This window comes from Thalassophryne amazonica, chromosome 4 (genome assembly GCF_902500255.1).
Source record: "Thalassophryne amazonica chromosome 4, fThaAma1.1, whole genome shotgun sequence".
Classification (NCBI taxonomy): Eukaryota; Metazoa; Chordata; class Actinopteri; order Batrachoidiformes; family Batrachoididae; genus Thalassophryne; species Thalassophryne amazonica.
The window spans coordinates 136,591,861-136,605,772 of record NC_047106.1 but is presented as its reverse complement, the minus strand read 5'-3'; the positions used below and the strand labels follow the sequence as shown (position 1 = coordinate 136,605,772).

The 13,912-nt window shown below is 40.5% G+C and overlaps 1 protein-coding gene across 1 annotated transcript in view; it reads right to left on the bottom strand.

Annotated features, from left to right (window-relative positions):
• LOC117508815 (mitogen-activated protein kinase kinase kinase kinase 5-like) overlaps positions 1–13,912 on the bottom strand; it is a 183,957-nt gene that overhangs the window by 23,872 nt on the left and 146,173 nt on the right. The window contains exons 30-31 of the mRNA XM_034168648.1: positions 4,073–4,165; positions 3,868–3,994 (exon numbers count right to left, since the gene is read on the bottom strand). Coding sequence (XP_034024539.1) covers positions 3,868–3,994; positions 4,073–4,165 — 220 coding nt within the window. The remainder of the gene's footprint in view (positions 1–3,867; positions 3,995–4,072; positions 4,166–13,912) is intronic.

Genomic DNA, 13,912 nt, shown 5'->3' with positions numbered 1-13,912 from the left:
AGAGTGATGCTGAAAAACTAATTCATGCATTTATTTCCTCTAGGCTGGACTATTGTAATTCATTATTATCAGGTTGTCCTAAAAGTTCCCTAAAAAGCCTTCAGTTAATTCAAAATGCTGCAGCTAGAGTACTGACGGGGACTAGAAGGAGAGAGCATATCTCACCCATATTGGCCTCTCTTCATTGGCTTCCTGTTAATTCTAGAATAGAATTTAAAATTCTTCTTCTTACTTATAAGGTTTTGAATAATCAGGTCCCATCTTATCTTAGGGACCTCGTAGTACCATATCACCCCAATAGAGCGCTTCGCTCTCAGACTGCAGGCTTACTTGTAGTTCCTAGGGTTTGTAAGAGTAGAATGGGAGGCAGAGTCTTCAGCTTTCAGGCTCCTCTCCTGTGGAACCAGCTCCCAATTCAGATCAGGGAGACAGACACCCTCTCTACTTTTAAGATTAGGCTTAAAACTTTCCTTTTTGCTAAAGCTTATAGTTAGGGCTGGATCAGGTGACCCTGAACCATCCCTTAGTTATGCTGCTATAGACGTAGACTGCTGGGGGGTTCCCATTATGCACTGTTTCTTTCTCTTTTTGCTCTGTATGCACCACTCTGCATTTAATCATTAGTGATCGATCTCTGCTCCCCTCCACAGCATGTCTTTTTCCTGGTTCTCTCCCTCAGCCCCAACCAGTCCCAGCAGAAGACTGCCCCTCCCTGAGCCTGGTTCTGCTGGAGGTTTCTTCCTGTTAAAAGGGAGTTTTTCCTTCCCACTGTAGCCAAGTGCTTGCTCACAGGGGGTCGTTTTGACCGTTGGGGTTTTACATAATTATTGTATGGCCTTGCCTTACAATATAAAGCGCCTTGGGGCAACTGTTTGTTGTGATTTGGCGCTATATAAAAAAATTGATTGATTGATTGATTCACAGAGTCAGTTTGTCGTGTCCACCTGGGGGGGTGTTTGGCGGTGAAATTGAGTCCAGAAGCGCCGGGCTTCGATCCCTTTGGGCGCTGGAGAGCGCGCCGTCCTTCACTCCGCCAGACAAACCATATCTTATGTTGTACACCAGTATTGCACAGAAAGGGAAATAAATGTTTTGTTTTTGGAACCGCTTTCTGGTTATTTAGCGCTGGGTTGCATCAGACGCAGGTCCGCTCCTCAACCCGCGTCGGCACATAACAGTTTAGAATCCCAAGGTGTAGAACAAAACGCTACAGGAGTAGTTTTGTCCCAGCAGCAATTGTGCAACTGAACAAATCTTAGTAGGTTTGCATATGGTTATATTTAGATATTTATATACTTATTTATTTATTTGCCCTTTGCACACTAGTTTTAAGCTGACCATCTTTTTAGTGGTTTTAAGGTTGTGAGTCCTTGGTGGTGTTTGTTAACTTGTTTTGTGTATGTTCTTTGTTAGTATTTTTAGTGTTTTTTTTATTGTTGTTGTTGTGTTGACTAACATGGACGCCTTTTTTCTGTTTTCTGTGCTGCAAGCCAAATCTACCTACGGGTACAAATAAAGTTACCTGAACCTGTATCTCCAAAAATGAGCTGCAGACCACTTTATATTCATGGTTTTAGAGTATCCCAGAATATTTTGCGTGCTGGGGAGGGAGGCTTGATAATGGCTAAGCTTAATGCTAACTTTAACATTGAAAACGCCATAGACATGCTAACATGTTAGCATCAGCTCGTTTTTAAGTTATAAAATACATCTATCAACTGTTTCAGAAGACCATAACAGGTCTGTTTAACATAAAAAAGGTAAATATTACTCACAGACATATGCTCTTTAGGGTTTTTGCAGGGAAAAATTAAGATAAAGCGAAATAAAACAAAGAAAAAACAAAGCAGCAAATCGAAGATCGAAGCACTGCTTGGTTCAAAGCAAAGCCACGCTGCAGAAACGGTTGATTATACAGACCCGCTGCAGGGTCTGTAATCAATGTAGAGAAATGATCATTTTCCTGACAAACATCTCCCAAAACAACGGCCACTCTGAAAGACTGATAAGGGAATCGTTAAGCAAAAAGGCTATTGATGTTGATGGATCGAATCATTTCTTAAAGATACCCGAAAAGAACCAGTTCCTGACACGTAACCCTAACAACAACACGCTTTTTAAAAAATAAAACTCACATTAAAGACTCACGATTATCTTATTTAAACACCTAAATACATATTTTGGTTGAACTCACCTCCATAACGATGCAATGTTGCAAACAAGTTGCCTCAAACGCTTGTTTACACTGACAACGAAATCTCGACCTCCCCAGCGAGAACGTGGTTACGCGTGAGATTTGACACCATAAAGGCGTCTATAGTGTGCACCTTGCAAAAAGACTGCACACACAGACTGTATATATACTGGTCAAACTCCACCCATAAATTTCCTATAGAGACCCAGAACAGTCGAGATGAGTCACCATGTTGGCAGCAATATCAGTGCTCTGCCACGTCACGAGAAACCTATAAATGGTAAAGAAGTGGAGCGTGGGTGACTCCATTGTGTGATGAAAGATGGTTGACCACGCCCCTGTCTTCAAGTCTGAACCAGCTAAGCTAACAGGCTAGCCTCAGTTCAGGTGTTTATTAAATCACGTTTTTGGGGACTGTGCCGTGGTTCTCATAGTTTTGCTTTGTTGTGAGCATTAAAAGTTATGAGTCATTGCGGAGGGCTGTGTGTTGTTTAGAGCATTTTATTGCAAACACCTGGAATAATGTGACTTGTGTGGTGAAATATCCTAACGGATCATTTAAGATGTCCCTGCGGTAATATTCACACTGAGTGAAACTCTTAATGTTGTATGCTAATGCAATTAGCACTTTTAGCAGCTATCCATAGCCTGAACCATTAGGTTCATTTAATGCATGATTACTAAGAATCTAGCCGACTCATAACTTTTTATGGCCACACCAAAGCAAAGCGTGATGAGAACCACTGCGCAGTCCCCCAAAATATTTAGCCTGTTACCTCTTTACCCATTTACGGGTTTGTCGTGATGTAGCCAAAGTCAGCAGGAGGGTTGCCACCTTTCAGGAATGAAAATAAAAGACGCCCACTCCGGCTCCTCAGGGCAGTCACTGAAGTGCACCATAATTAACATAAATATTAAGGAGAACAAGCCATTAATTTTAATCTTTAAATTGAGGACATTTTTACTTTAAGAGGAAATAAAAAATAGAAATACTTGTTTGCTTACGGTTTGCCTTGTACCCATTGCCACTAACGCTGTCAAGCCAGGGGCTCAATTCTTCCCACTCACGTCTGTAATGTGGTGGAGTTTCATGCCAGGCAACCAGGCAACCCATGACAGGACCAGAAAGGTGGGCACACGGAGATACAGACGTGAATTTGAAGAGTCGAACCTCGTGTCTGGTCCTGTAGTGAGGACCCGACACGAGGTACAGAGATGACATTGGCAGCCCTTAATATTTCCTGTGTTTTATTTTGTTCATTATTGTGTTTTGATGAGTGTGTGAACACACAGAACAATTTACATCCCGTATTGATTCAATACGGATGCAACAATTGATTGTCAAATAAATGGCAATTCTGTATTTTAAGGGATGGGTGGCAGCCCTAGTCAGAGGTGCTGCAGCTGCCAACATGGCAACTCCGAGATATAGACTGCATAGCAGCGGTTCCTGGTGTCTATAGAAAACCTGTGGGTGATGGCTTACAGTCTATATTTAGTGCATCCATCAAAAAGACTCCACATAACGTGTACCGACCATAACATGTACTGACATAACATAGTTTTCAGGCTGTGCCAATTAACCCACACGAATCACACTGGTTTAAATTGATTTAGAATCAAGTGTGCAATGAGCAAATAATTTAGAAGTGCAGCAGTGAGTAAAACTGAACCTGTCCGAGTGCACAAGTCTGTGGATCTTCTTTGGGTCTACGGATTCCTGCAGAACCTTAGTAAATCCTTGTCCTCTTCTTTGCCATCCATGCCGCCACACTGCTAACAGCGTGTCTTCAAAGTATACTAGACAGAAAGACACACAATCAGACAGATGGAAAGACAACTCCAACCAACAAAAACGTGATGCGAGTGGTTCTGTACCGATTGATTCCACATCAACAGTGAAGGTGGTCTCCTGTGGAAGAGTTCTGTTGCTCTTCAGCTCCCCCTCCAGGCCAACTATATGTACAGATTCTGTGGAAAACAAAGTCTTCAACAAAATAATGTTCTTTCCAATACCCTCATATGGTTTCATATTGGGAAACTCTGTTTAAGCATTTAAGTTGCCGCTAATCACCATCAAAGCAAAACACAGCATCTTGCAATTTTCCCTGTATTAATTTGCTTCACATTTTCAATTTCAATTTTAATTTATTTTCATTTATATAGCGCCAAATCACAACAGAGTTGCCTCAAAGCGCTTCACACAGGTATGGTCTAACCTTACCAACCCCCAGAGCAACAATGGTAAGAAAAAAACTCCCTGTGAGGAAGAAACCTCAAGCAGACCAGACTGAAGGGGTGACCCTCTGCTTGGGCCATGCTACACACATAAATTACAGAAATAATTCACAGAACAATTCACGGACGAATATACAAGAATTGCTGTTGGTGCACAGGACAGGAGGGTCGCCAACACAAACACAACTCCCATCTCTGGATGGAGCTGCACCTTAAACAGAGAAAAAAAACAAAAAAAAAAAACAATCAGGCATCAGAAAGACAAAAAATACTGTATAATTTACCAGCATTAAACAACAAGAGAAACAGAAGAAATACTAAGGTGATCGCCGGCCACTAGCCCTAAACGTCACTAAAAGTCCCAGAATTTAGGTGACGTTGAGGCCGCGGCCCGCTCCAATTACTAATAAATGAATTAAAAGAGTAAAAAACATAAAACAAAACTGTACCAGTATGCTAGCCATATGAAAGGGAAAAGAAGTGCGTCTTAAGTCTGGACTTGAAAATCTCCACAGAATCTGACTGTTTTATTGACGCAGGGAAATCATTCCACACAACAGGGGCACGATAAGAGAAAGCTCTGTGACCCGCAGACGTCTTATTCACATTAGGGACACAAAGTAGTCCTGCACCCTGAGAACGTAAAGCCCGGGCCGGTACGTAAGGTTTAATTAGGTCAGCTAGGTAGGGAGGTGCCAGACTATAGACTAGTAGCAGAACCTTAAAATCTGATCTCACTGGGACAGGAAGCCAGTGAAGGGATGCCAGAATGGGTGCAATGTGGTCAAACTTTCTGCTTCGTGTCAAAAGTCTGGCTGCAGCATTTTGAACCAATTGGAGAGCCCTAATGCTAGACTGCGGTAAACCAGAAAATAGAACATTGCAGTAGTCTAATCTAGAAGAGATCAATCAATCAATCAATCAATTTTTTTATATAGCGCCAAATCACAACAAACAGTTGCCCCAAGGCGCTTTATATTGTAAGGCAAGGCCATACAATAATTATGTAAAACCCCAATGGTCAAAATGACCCCCTGTGAGCAAGCACTTGGCTACAGTGGGAAGGAAAAACTCCCTTTTAACAGGAAGAAACCTCCAGCAGAACCAGGCTCAGGGAGGGGCAGTCTTCTGCTGGGACTGGTTGGGGCTGAGGGAGAGAACCAGGAAAAAGACATGCTGTGGAGGGGAGCAGAGATCGATCACTAATGATTAAATGCAGAGTGGTGCATACAGAGCAAAAAGAGAAAGAAACAGTGCATCATGGGAACCCCCCAGCAGTCTACATCTATAGCAGCATAACTAAGGGATGGTTCAGGGTCACCTGATCCAGCCCTAACTATAAGCTTTAGCAAAAAGGAAAGTTTTAAGCCTAATCTTAAAAGTAGAGAGGGTGTCTGTCTCCCTGATCTGAATTGGGAGCTGGTTCCACAGGAGAGGAGCCTGAAAGCTGAAGGCTCTGCCTCCCATTCTACTCTTACAAACCCTAGGAACTACAAGTAAGCCTGCAGTCTGAGAGCGAAGCGCTCTATTGGGGTGATATGGTACTACGAGGTCCCTAAGATAAGATGGGACCTGATTATTCAAAACCTTATAAGTAAGAAGAATAATTTTAAATTCTATTCTAGAATTAACAGGAAGCCAATGAAGAGAGGCCAATATGGGTGAGATATGGTCTCTCCTTCTAGTCCCCGTCAGTACTCTAGCTGCAGCATTTTGAATTAACTGAAGGCTTTTTAGGGAACTTTTAGGACAACCTGATAATAATGAATTACAATAGTCCAGCCTAGAGGAAATAAATGCATGAATTAGTTTTTCAGCATCACTCTGAGACAAGACCTTTCTGATTTTAGAGATATTGCGTAAATGCAAAAAAGCAGTCCTACATATTTGTTTAATATGCGCTTTGAATGACATATCCTGATCAAAAATGACTCCAAGATTTCTCACAGTATTACTAGAGGTCAGTATTACTAGAGTATTACTAGATCCTTACTCTGGATGGCATTACCATCCAGAGTAAGGATCTGGTTAGACACCATGTTTCTAAGATTTATGAGGCCAAGTACAATAACTTCAGTTTTATCTGAGTTTAAAAGCAGGAAATTAGAGGTCATCCATGTCTTTATGTCTGTAAGACAATCCTGCAGTTTAGCTAATTGGTGTGTGTCCTCTGGCTTCATGGATAGATAAAGCTGGGTATCATCTGCGTAACAATGAAAATTTAAGCAATACCGTCTAATAATACTGCCTAAGGGAAGCATGTATAAAGTGAATAAAATTGGTCCTAGCACAGAACCTTGTGGAACTCCATAATTAACTTTAGTCTGTGAAGAAGATTCCCCATTTACATGAACAAATTGTAATCTATTAGACAAATATGATTCAAACCACCGCAGCGCAGTGCCTTTAATACCTATGGCATGCTCTAATCTCTGTAATAAAATTTTATGGTCAACAGTATCAAAAGCAGCACTGAGGTCTAACAGAACAAGCACAGAGATGAGTCCACTGTCTGAGGCCATAAGAAGATCATTTGTAACCTTCACTAATGCTGTTTCTGTACTATGATGAATTCTAAAACCTGACTGAAACTCTTCAAATAGACCATTGCTCTGCAGATGATCAGTTAGCTGTTTTACAACTACCCTTTCAAGAATTTTTGAGAGAAAAGGAAGGTTGGAGATTGGCCTATAATTAGCTAAGATAGCTGGGTCAAGTGATGGCTTTTTAAGTAATGGTTTAATTACTGCCACCTTAAAAGCCTGTGGTACATAGCCAACTAACAAAGATAGATTGATCATATTTAAGATCGAAGCATTAAATAATGGTAGGGCTTCCTTGAGCAGCCTGGTAGGAATGGGGTCTAATAAACATGTTGATGGTTTGGATGAAGTAACTAATGAAAATAACTCAGACAGAACAATTGGAGAGAAAGAGTCTAACCAAATACCGGCATCACTGAAAGCAGCCAAAGATAACGGTACGTCTTTGGGATGGTTATGAGTAATTTTTTCTCTAATAGTTAAAATTTTGTTAGCAAAGAAAGTCATGAAGTCATTACTAGTTAAAGTTAATGGAATACTCAGCTCAATAGAGCTCTGACTCTTTGTCAGCCTGGCTACAGTGCTGAAAAGAAACCTGGGGTTGTTCTTATTTTCTTCAATTAGTGATGAGTAGAAAGATGTCCTAGCTTTACGGAGGGCTTTTTTATAGAGCAACAGACTCTTTTTCCAGGCTAAGTGAAGATCTTCTAAATTAGTGAGACGCCATTTCCTCTCCAGCTTACGGGTTATCTGCTTTAAGCTACGAGTTTGTGAGTTATACCACGGAGTCAGGCATCCAAAGTTGTCTTCAATGAGGATGTAAAACTATTGACGAGATACTCTATCTCACTTACAGAGTTTAGGTAGCTACTCTGCACTGTGTTGGTATATGGCATTAGAGAACATAAAGAAGGAATCATATCCTTAAACCTAGTTACAGCGCTTTCTGAAAGACTTCTAGTGTAATGAAACTTATTCCCCACTGCTGGGTAGTCCATCAGAGTAAATGTAAATGTTATTAAGAAATGATCAGACAGAAGGGAGTTTTCAGGGAATACTGTTAAGTCTTCTATTTCCATACCATAAGTCAGAACAAGATCTAAGATATGATTAAAGTGGTGGGTGGACTCATTTACTTTTTGAGCAAAGCCAATAGAGTCTAATAATAGATTAAATGCAGTGTTGAGGCTGTCATTCTCAGCATCTGTGTGGATGTTAAAATCGCCCACTATAATTATCTTATCTGAGCTAAGCACTAAGTCAGACAAAAGGTCTGAAAATTCACAGAGAAACTCACAGTAACGACCAGGTGGATGATAGATAATAACAAATAAAACTGGTTTTTGGGACTTCCAGTTTGGATGGACAAGACTAAGAGACAAGCTTTCAAATGAATTAAAGCTCTGTCTGGGTTTTTGATTAATTAATAAGCTGGAATGGAAGATTGCTGCTAATCCTCCGCCTCGGCCCGTGCTACGAGCATTCTGACAGTTAGTGTGACTCGGGGGTGTTGACTCATTTAAACTAACATATTCATCCTGCTGTAACCAGGTTTCTGTAAGGCAGAATAAATCAATATGTTGATCAATTATTATATCATTTACCAACAGGGACTTAGAAGAGAGAGACCTAATGTTTAATAGACCACATTTAACTGTTTTAGTCTGTGGTGCAGTTGAAGGTGCTATATTATTTTTTATTTTTGAATTTTTATGCTTAAATAGATTTTTGCTGGTTGTTGGTGGTCTGGGAGCAGGCACCGTCTCTATGGGGATGGGGTAATGAGGGGATGGCAGGGGGACAGAAGCTGCAGAGAGGTGTGTAAGACTACAACTCTGCTTCCTGGTCCCAACCCTGGATAGTCACGGTTTGGAGGATTTAAGAAAATTGGCCAGATTTCTAGAAATGAGAGCTGCTCCATCCAAAGTGGGATGGATGCCGTCTCTCCTAACAAGACCAGGTTTTCCCCAGAAGCTTTGCCAATTATCTATGAAGCCCACCTCATTTTCTGGACACCACTCAGACAGCCAGCAATTCAAGGAGAACATGCGGCTAAACATGTCACTCCCGGTCCGATTGGGGAGGGGCCCAGAGAAAACTACAGAGTCCGACATTGTTTTTGCAAAGTTACACACCGATTTAATGTTAATTTTAGTGACCTCCGATGAAGAGAGGAGCGCATGGATCAGCATGGGTCTCAGCATAAGCCATAGACAGGATGGGACAAATCTTTTTTTGCAGGTGGAAGAAAGCAGTCCTAGTAATATTTCTAATATGGAGGCCAAAGGACAATGACATCATCATTTTTTCTTTGCATTTTCACTTTGTTTACATGTAATTTGCCCAAAAGCCCACTGAAAATCCCGTGGTTTGTCCCCCATAAGTTGAGAAATTACGTCATATGCGTCATATTTTACCCCTTTACCCAATGAGTTCTTTTTATTAAGGTGGAAATTTGTCTCAACATTTAGCTAAATATTTAGCTTGATGCTGTAAATATTAGGCAAAGTGTATAAATATTTAGCATGAACTAATCTGCAAAAGTTTTAGGTTTGACAGAAATTTGATCATGTAGTGTTTGCCCTTTTTTCCCTAATTTTTGGTTTTCATCTGTGGGTCACAAGAAAATCTAAAGTGACATGTTACTAGCGTTCCCACGCCAATGAAATCAAATTATTCTTTTTCTCCATTAAATAAACAATTTAATTATGAAGATAAACCTCATTTTAAATTTGTTTATTAATTATGTATATGTCGCAGACCTGAAGGAGTGAAGCTCTTCAGCATCTCACCATGTCATTTAGGCCCTTCAGACTTTTTTGTTCAGAAAATGCTTCTGGGGAGCATTAGCATGGCTAAAACCTTCAACTTCGGGGGAGCAAAGGCCCCCAGACCCCATAATTACAGACAGCCCTCTAAACCCTCTGCCACTTCAAGTATTTTTTTTTAATGTAGATGTAAATTAATATTCAAAGTTTTCAGCTAGTTGACAGTATGGCATATCTCTTTGTTGAAGCCAAATATTATATCTCTATCAATATGATATATGATATGACTATGATTTTTATTTTACTTGGTTTATGCCATTTCAAATACAAGAAATACAAAAAAGTATCAAAAATACAAATTTCTAAAATTAAATCCCTTAAACTCAAACTGAAAGCAAATCTCCAAAACTTGATATAAATTAATAAAAAAATATAAAAGCCTAGAGTGTGTGCAAATGGACAATTTTCAAGATGCACCTGCTCAGCTGTCAGATGTCCAGGGAGTGAAATGGCCACTGGAGGTGAATTCCACGCCGTATCGGAAAGTACTTTTGTTATCATTGTTGTTGTTAACCCACAAGGAATAAGAAGGAAAGCTGCAGTGGTGTGAATTCAGTTAATCCGTGTTCCGTTTTTGCTTTCTGTCTTGACAGTTCCTCATCGTTTGTGTAATTCCCATACCATCAGCATTCCATTTGACTGTCGTCCACTTTGTTCAACCTCCCAAGTCCAAGTCTTGCACAAACATTGCACACACACACACACACAGACGGCTGTGCGCTTGGCTGCAGAGCCTCTCCAGTCAAAGATGGCATATGAACCACCGTTTGTGTGTGTGTACAATGTTCGTGCAAGACATCGGACTTGGGAGGTTGTACAAAGTTGGATGAGAGTCAAACAGAATGCTGATGGTATGGGAATTACGCAAACGATGAGGAACCACCAAGACAGAAAGCAAAACGGATTCCAGACGAGTTGAAGTTGTCGCCGGGATTCGTACAGGAACGAAGCTGGACGACGGTTAAATGATGTCTCTGAAAGTCAACGTAAGTCCAGATTTATTGTTTCGTTTTGGCTTCAGTGTCCTTTGTTAGTGCCGCGTGACCAGGGCCTTGTTGCTAGGAAAGTTCAACAACCAAAATACTAACATTCTGGCCGCAATGAACATCTTTTCACTATTATTTGATTTCTTTGTGTGACTGACATCGTTATTCAACCACACACGAGAAAGTTTCTTGGCAGTTCTTGTGATTGAACGAAACCGTGTCTCCCTAATCGGACAGAGTTGTGATATCATCACGCATGCACGTAGGTGCTGTCTAGCGGAATCTTGAAAATCTTCCATTACAGGGGCATCACACTACTCAGCCTCCCTGGTAAAGTCTACTCCAGGGTGCTGGAAAGCCGATAGTCGAAACTCTGATTGAAGAGGAACAATGCGGGTTCCATCCTGGTCATGGAACGGCCAACCAGCTCTTCACTCTCACAAGGTACTTGTACCAAAGCATAGCATTAATAATAATAATCAGTAAATCACCTGTAAATAATCAGTTTTATTGCCAGTTTTCTTCAGACAAGTCAGGGGATGGATACATGAACATTTCCAAGTCACTGAACATGTCTTGGACTTTATTTACATCAATAATGAAGAAATACAAAATTTTCTTTCACCAAAACATCAAATCTAGGCTTTCATCTCAGATGTACTTTCTGCCAAAATTGTGGCTGAAGTTTCAGGACTTCCTCTACACCACTTCATCAGGAAGCTGTATTTTATATTTTTAATTAATTTATATTAAGGTGTAGAGATCTGCATTCAGTTGAGTTTCAAATGATTTAGTTTATACAGTGCCAAATCACAACAAAGTTGCCTCAAAACACTTCACACAAGTAAGTAAAGTCTAACCTTACCAACCCCTAGTACAAGCACACAGGCGACACTCGTAAGGAAAAACTCCCTCTGTTTAAGGAAGCTAATTTTATGAAATTTGTTTATTTGAAATAGCATAAACAAATTAAATGTGTAAAATACCAAGTGTTCCAGTATTTTTGAGGGCAGCTGAGAAACACTCAGGGGCGTGTGTATTTTTAAGTACCCTGGTGTCACTCAGACAGCAAAATTAAGAGGCTTTTTTTTTTAAAAGTCCTTAGAGAGCAAAATTAAGAGATTATTAAAAAAGAGTCCTTCCAGTCCTTATTGGACTTATTCAACTAAACATATTCTTCTAGGTCAGGGGTGGGCAACTTGGACAGAGACACTGCAGGTTTTCCTTGCAACCAATCGCCTCAGCAAGTGGTTTGCTGATGAGCTTCTCCCTTAAACGTAAACACCTGATCATTAATGAAATCACCTGCTGAGGCGATTGATAGCAAGGAAAACCTGCAGTGTCTCGGCCCTTCATGGCATGATTGCCCACCCCTGGTCAGGATTGTGTCTTCAAATAACTAAACTAACTGTCTTTACTTAACTCAACTTCTAGATGTATTGTACTGTTAAACATAACCACTGTGAAACAATCATTAAACAAGAGCAATCAGAGATTTCTGATGTCCACCAATGCAGATCCGGATTGCCTCCAAAATTCAGTGGAGTCTTTCATGCCCTAGCAGGGATCTCACAAGTGCACTTGAGCATAGGGGCCCCTATGCTGTGATTTCGGCCCCTATGATTTAACCAGCATGGGGGGCTTTCGTTTTTTTTTAAAGGACATGTTGCACATTATTTAATGTCCCACTTAGCAACACAAAGTGGTCCTAAAAATGCAGGTAATAGTGTTTCAAAGGGTTATAAAGTTCAAAAATTTCTTGCAGGGGATGCTCCCAGACCCTCCTACAATACTCACACCTGCAATGCTCATTGCGTGGCTATGCCCTGCTAAGTTCTCCTCTATGCTGTGAAAAATTCCTGGTGAGAACCCTGCCTAATATCAATCTGTGGTGCAAATTTGGTGAGAACCTGTGAAGTAGTTTTGACGTACAGTAGTGTTCAGAATAATAGTAGTACTATGTGACTAAAAAGATTAATCCAGGTTTTGAGTATATTTCTTATTGTTACATGGGAAACAAGGTACCAGTAGATTCAGTAGATTCTCACAAATCCAACAAGACCAAGCATTCATGATATGCACACTCTTAAGGCTATGAAATTGGGCTATTAGTAAAAAAAGTAGAAAAGGGGGTGTTCACAATAATAGTAGCATCTGCTGTTGATGCTACAAACTCAAAACTATTATGTTCAAACTGCTTTTTTAGCAATCCTGTGAATCACTAAACTAGTATTTAGTTGTATAGCCACAGTTTTTCATGATTTCTTCACATCTGCGAGGCATGGCGTCAACCAACTTGTGGCACCTTTCAGCTGTTATTCCACTCCAAGATTCTTTAACAACATTCCAACATTCAACATTTCTTGGTTTTGCTTCAGAAACAGCTTTTTTGATGTCACCCCACAAGTTCTCAATTGGATTTAGGTCCAGGGATTGGGCAGGCCACTCCAAAACATTAATTTTGTTGGTTTGGAACCAAGATTTTGCTCAGTTACTAGTGTGTTTGGGGTCATTGTCTGGTTGAAACACCCATTTCAAGGGCATGTCCTCTTCAGCATAAGGCAACATGACCTCTTTAAGTATTTTGACATATCCAAACTGATCCATGATACCTGGTATGCGATATATAGGCCCAACACCATAGTAGGAGAAACATGCCCATATCATGATGCTTGCACCACCATGCTTCACTGTCTTCACTGTGAACTGTGGCTTGAATTCAGAGTTTGGGGGTCATCTCACAAACTGTCTGCAGCCCTTGGACCCAAAAAGAACAATTTTACTCTCATCAGTCCAAAAAATATTCCTCCATTTCTCTTTAGGCCAGTTGATGTGTTCTTTGGCAAATTGTAACCTCTTCTGCACATGTCTTTTATTTAACAGAGGGACTTTGCGGGGGATTCTTGCACATAAATTAGCTTCACACAGGCATCTTCTAACTGTCACAGCACTTACAGGTAACTCCAGACTGTCTTTGATCATCCTGGAGCTGATCAATGGGTGAGCCTTTGCCATTCTGGTTATTCTTCTATCCATTTTGATGGTTGTTTATTGTTTTCTTCAATGCGACTCTGGTTTTTTGTCCATTTTAAAGCATTGGAGATCATTGTAGATGAACAGCCT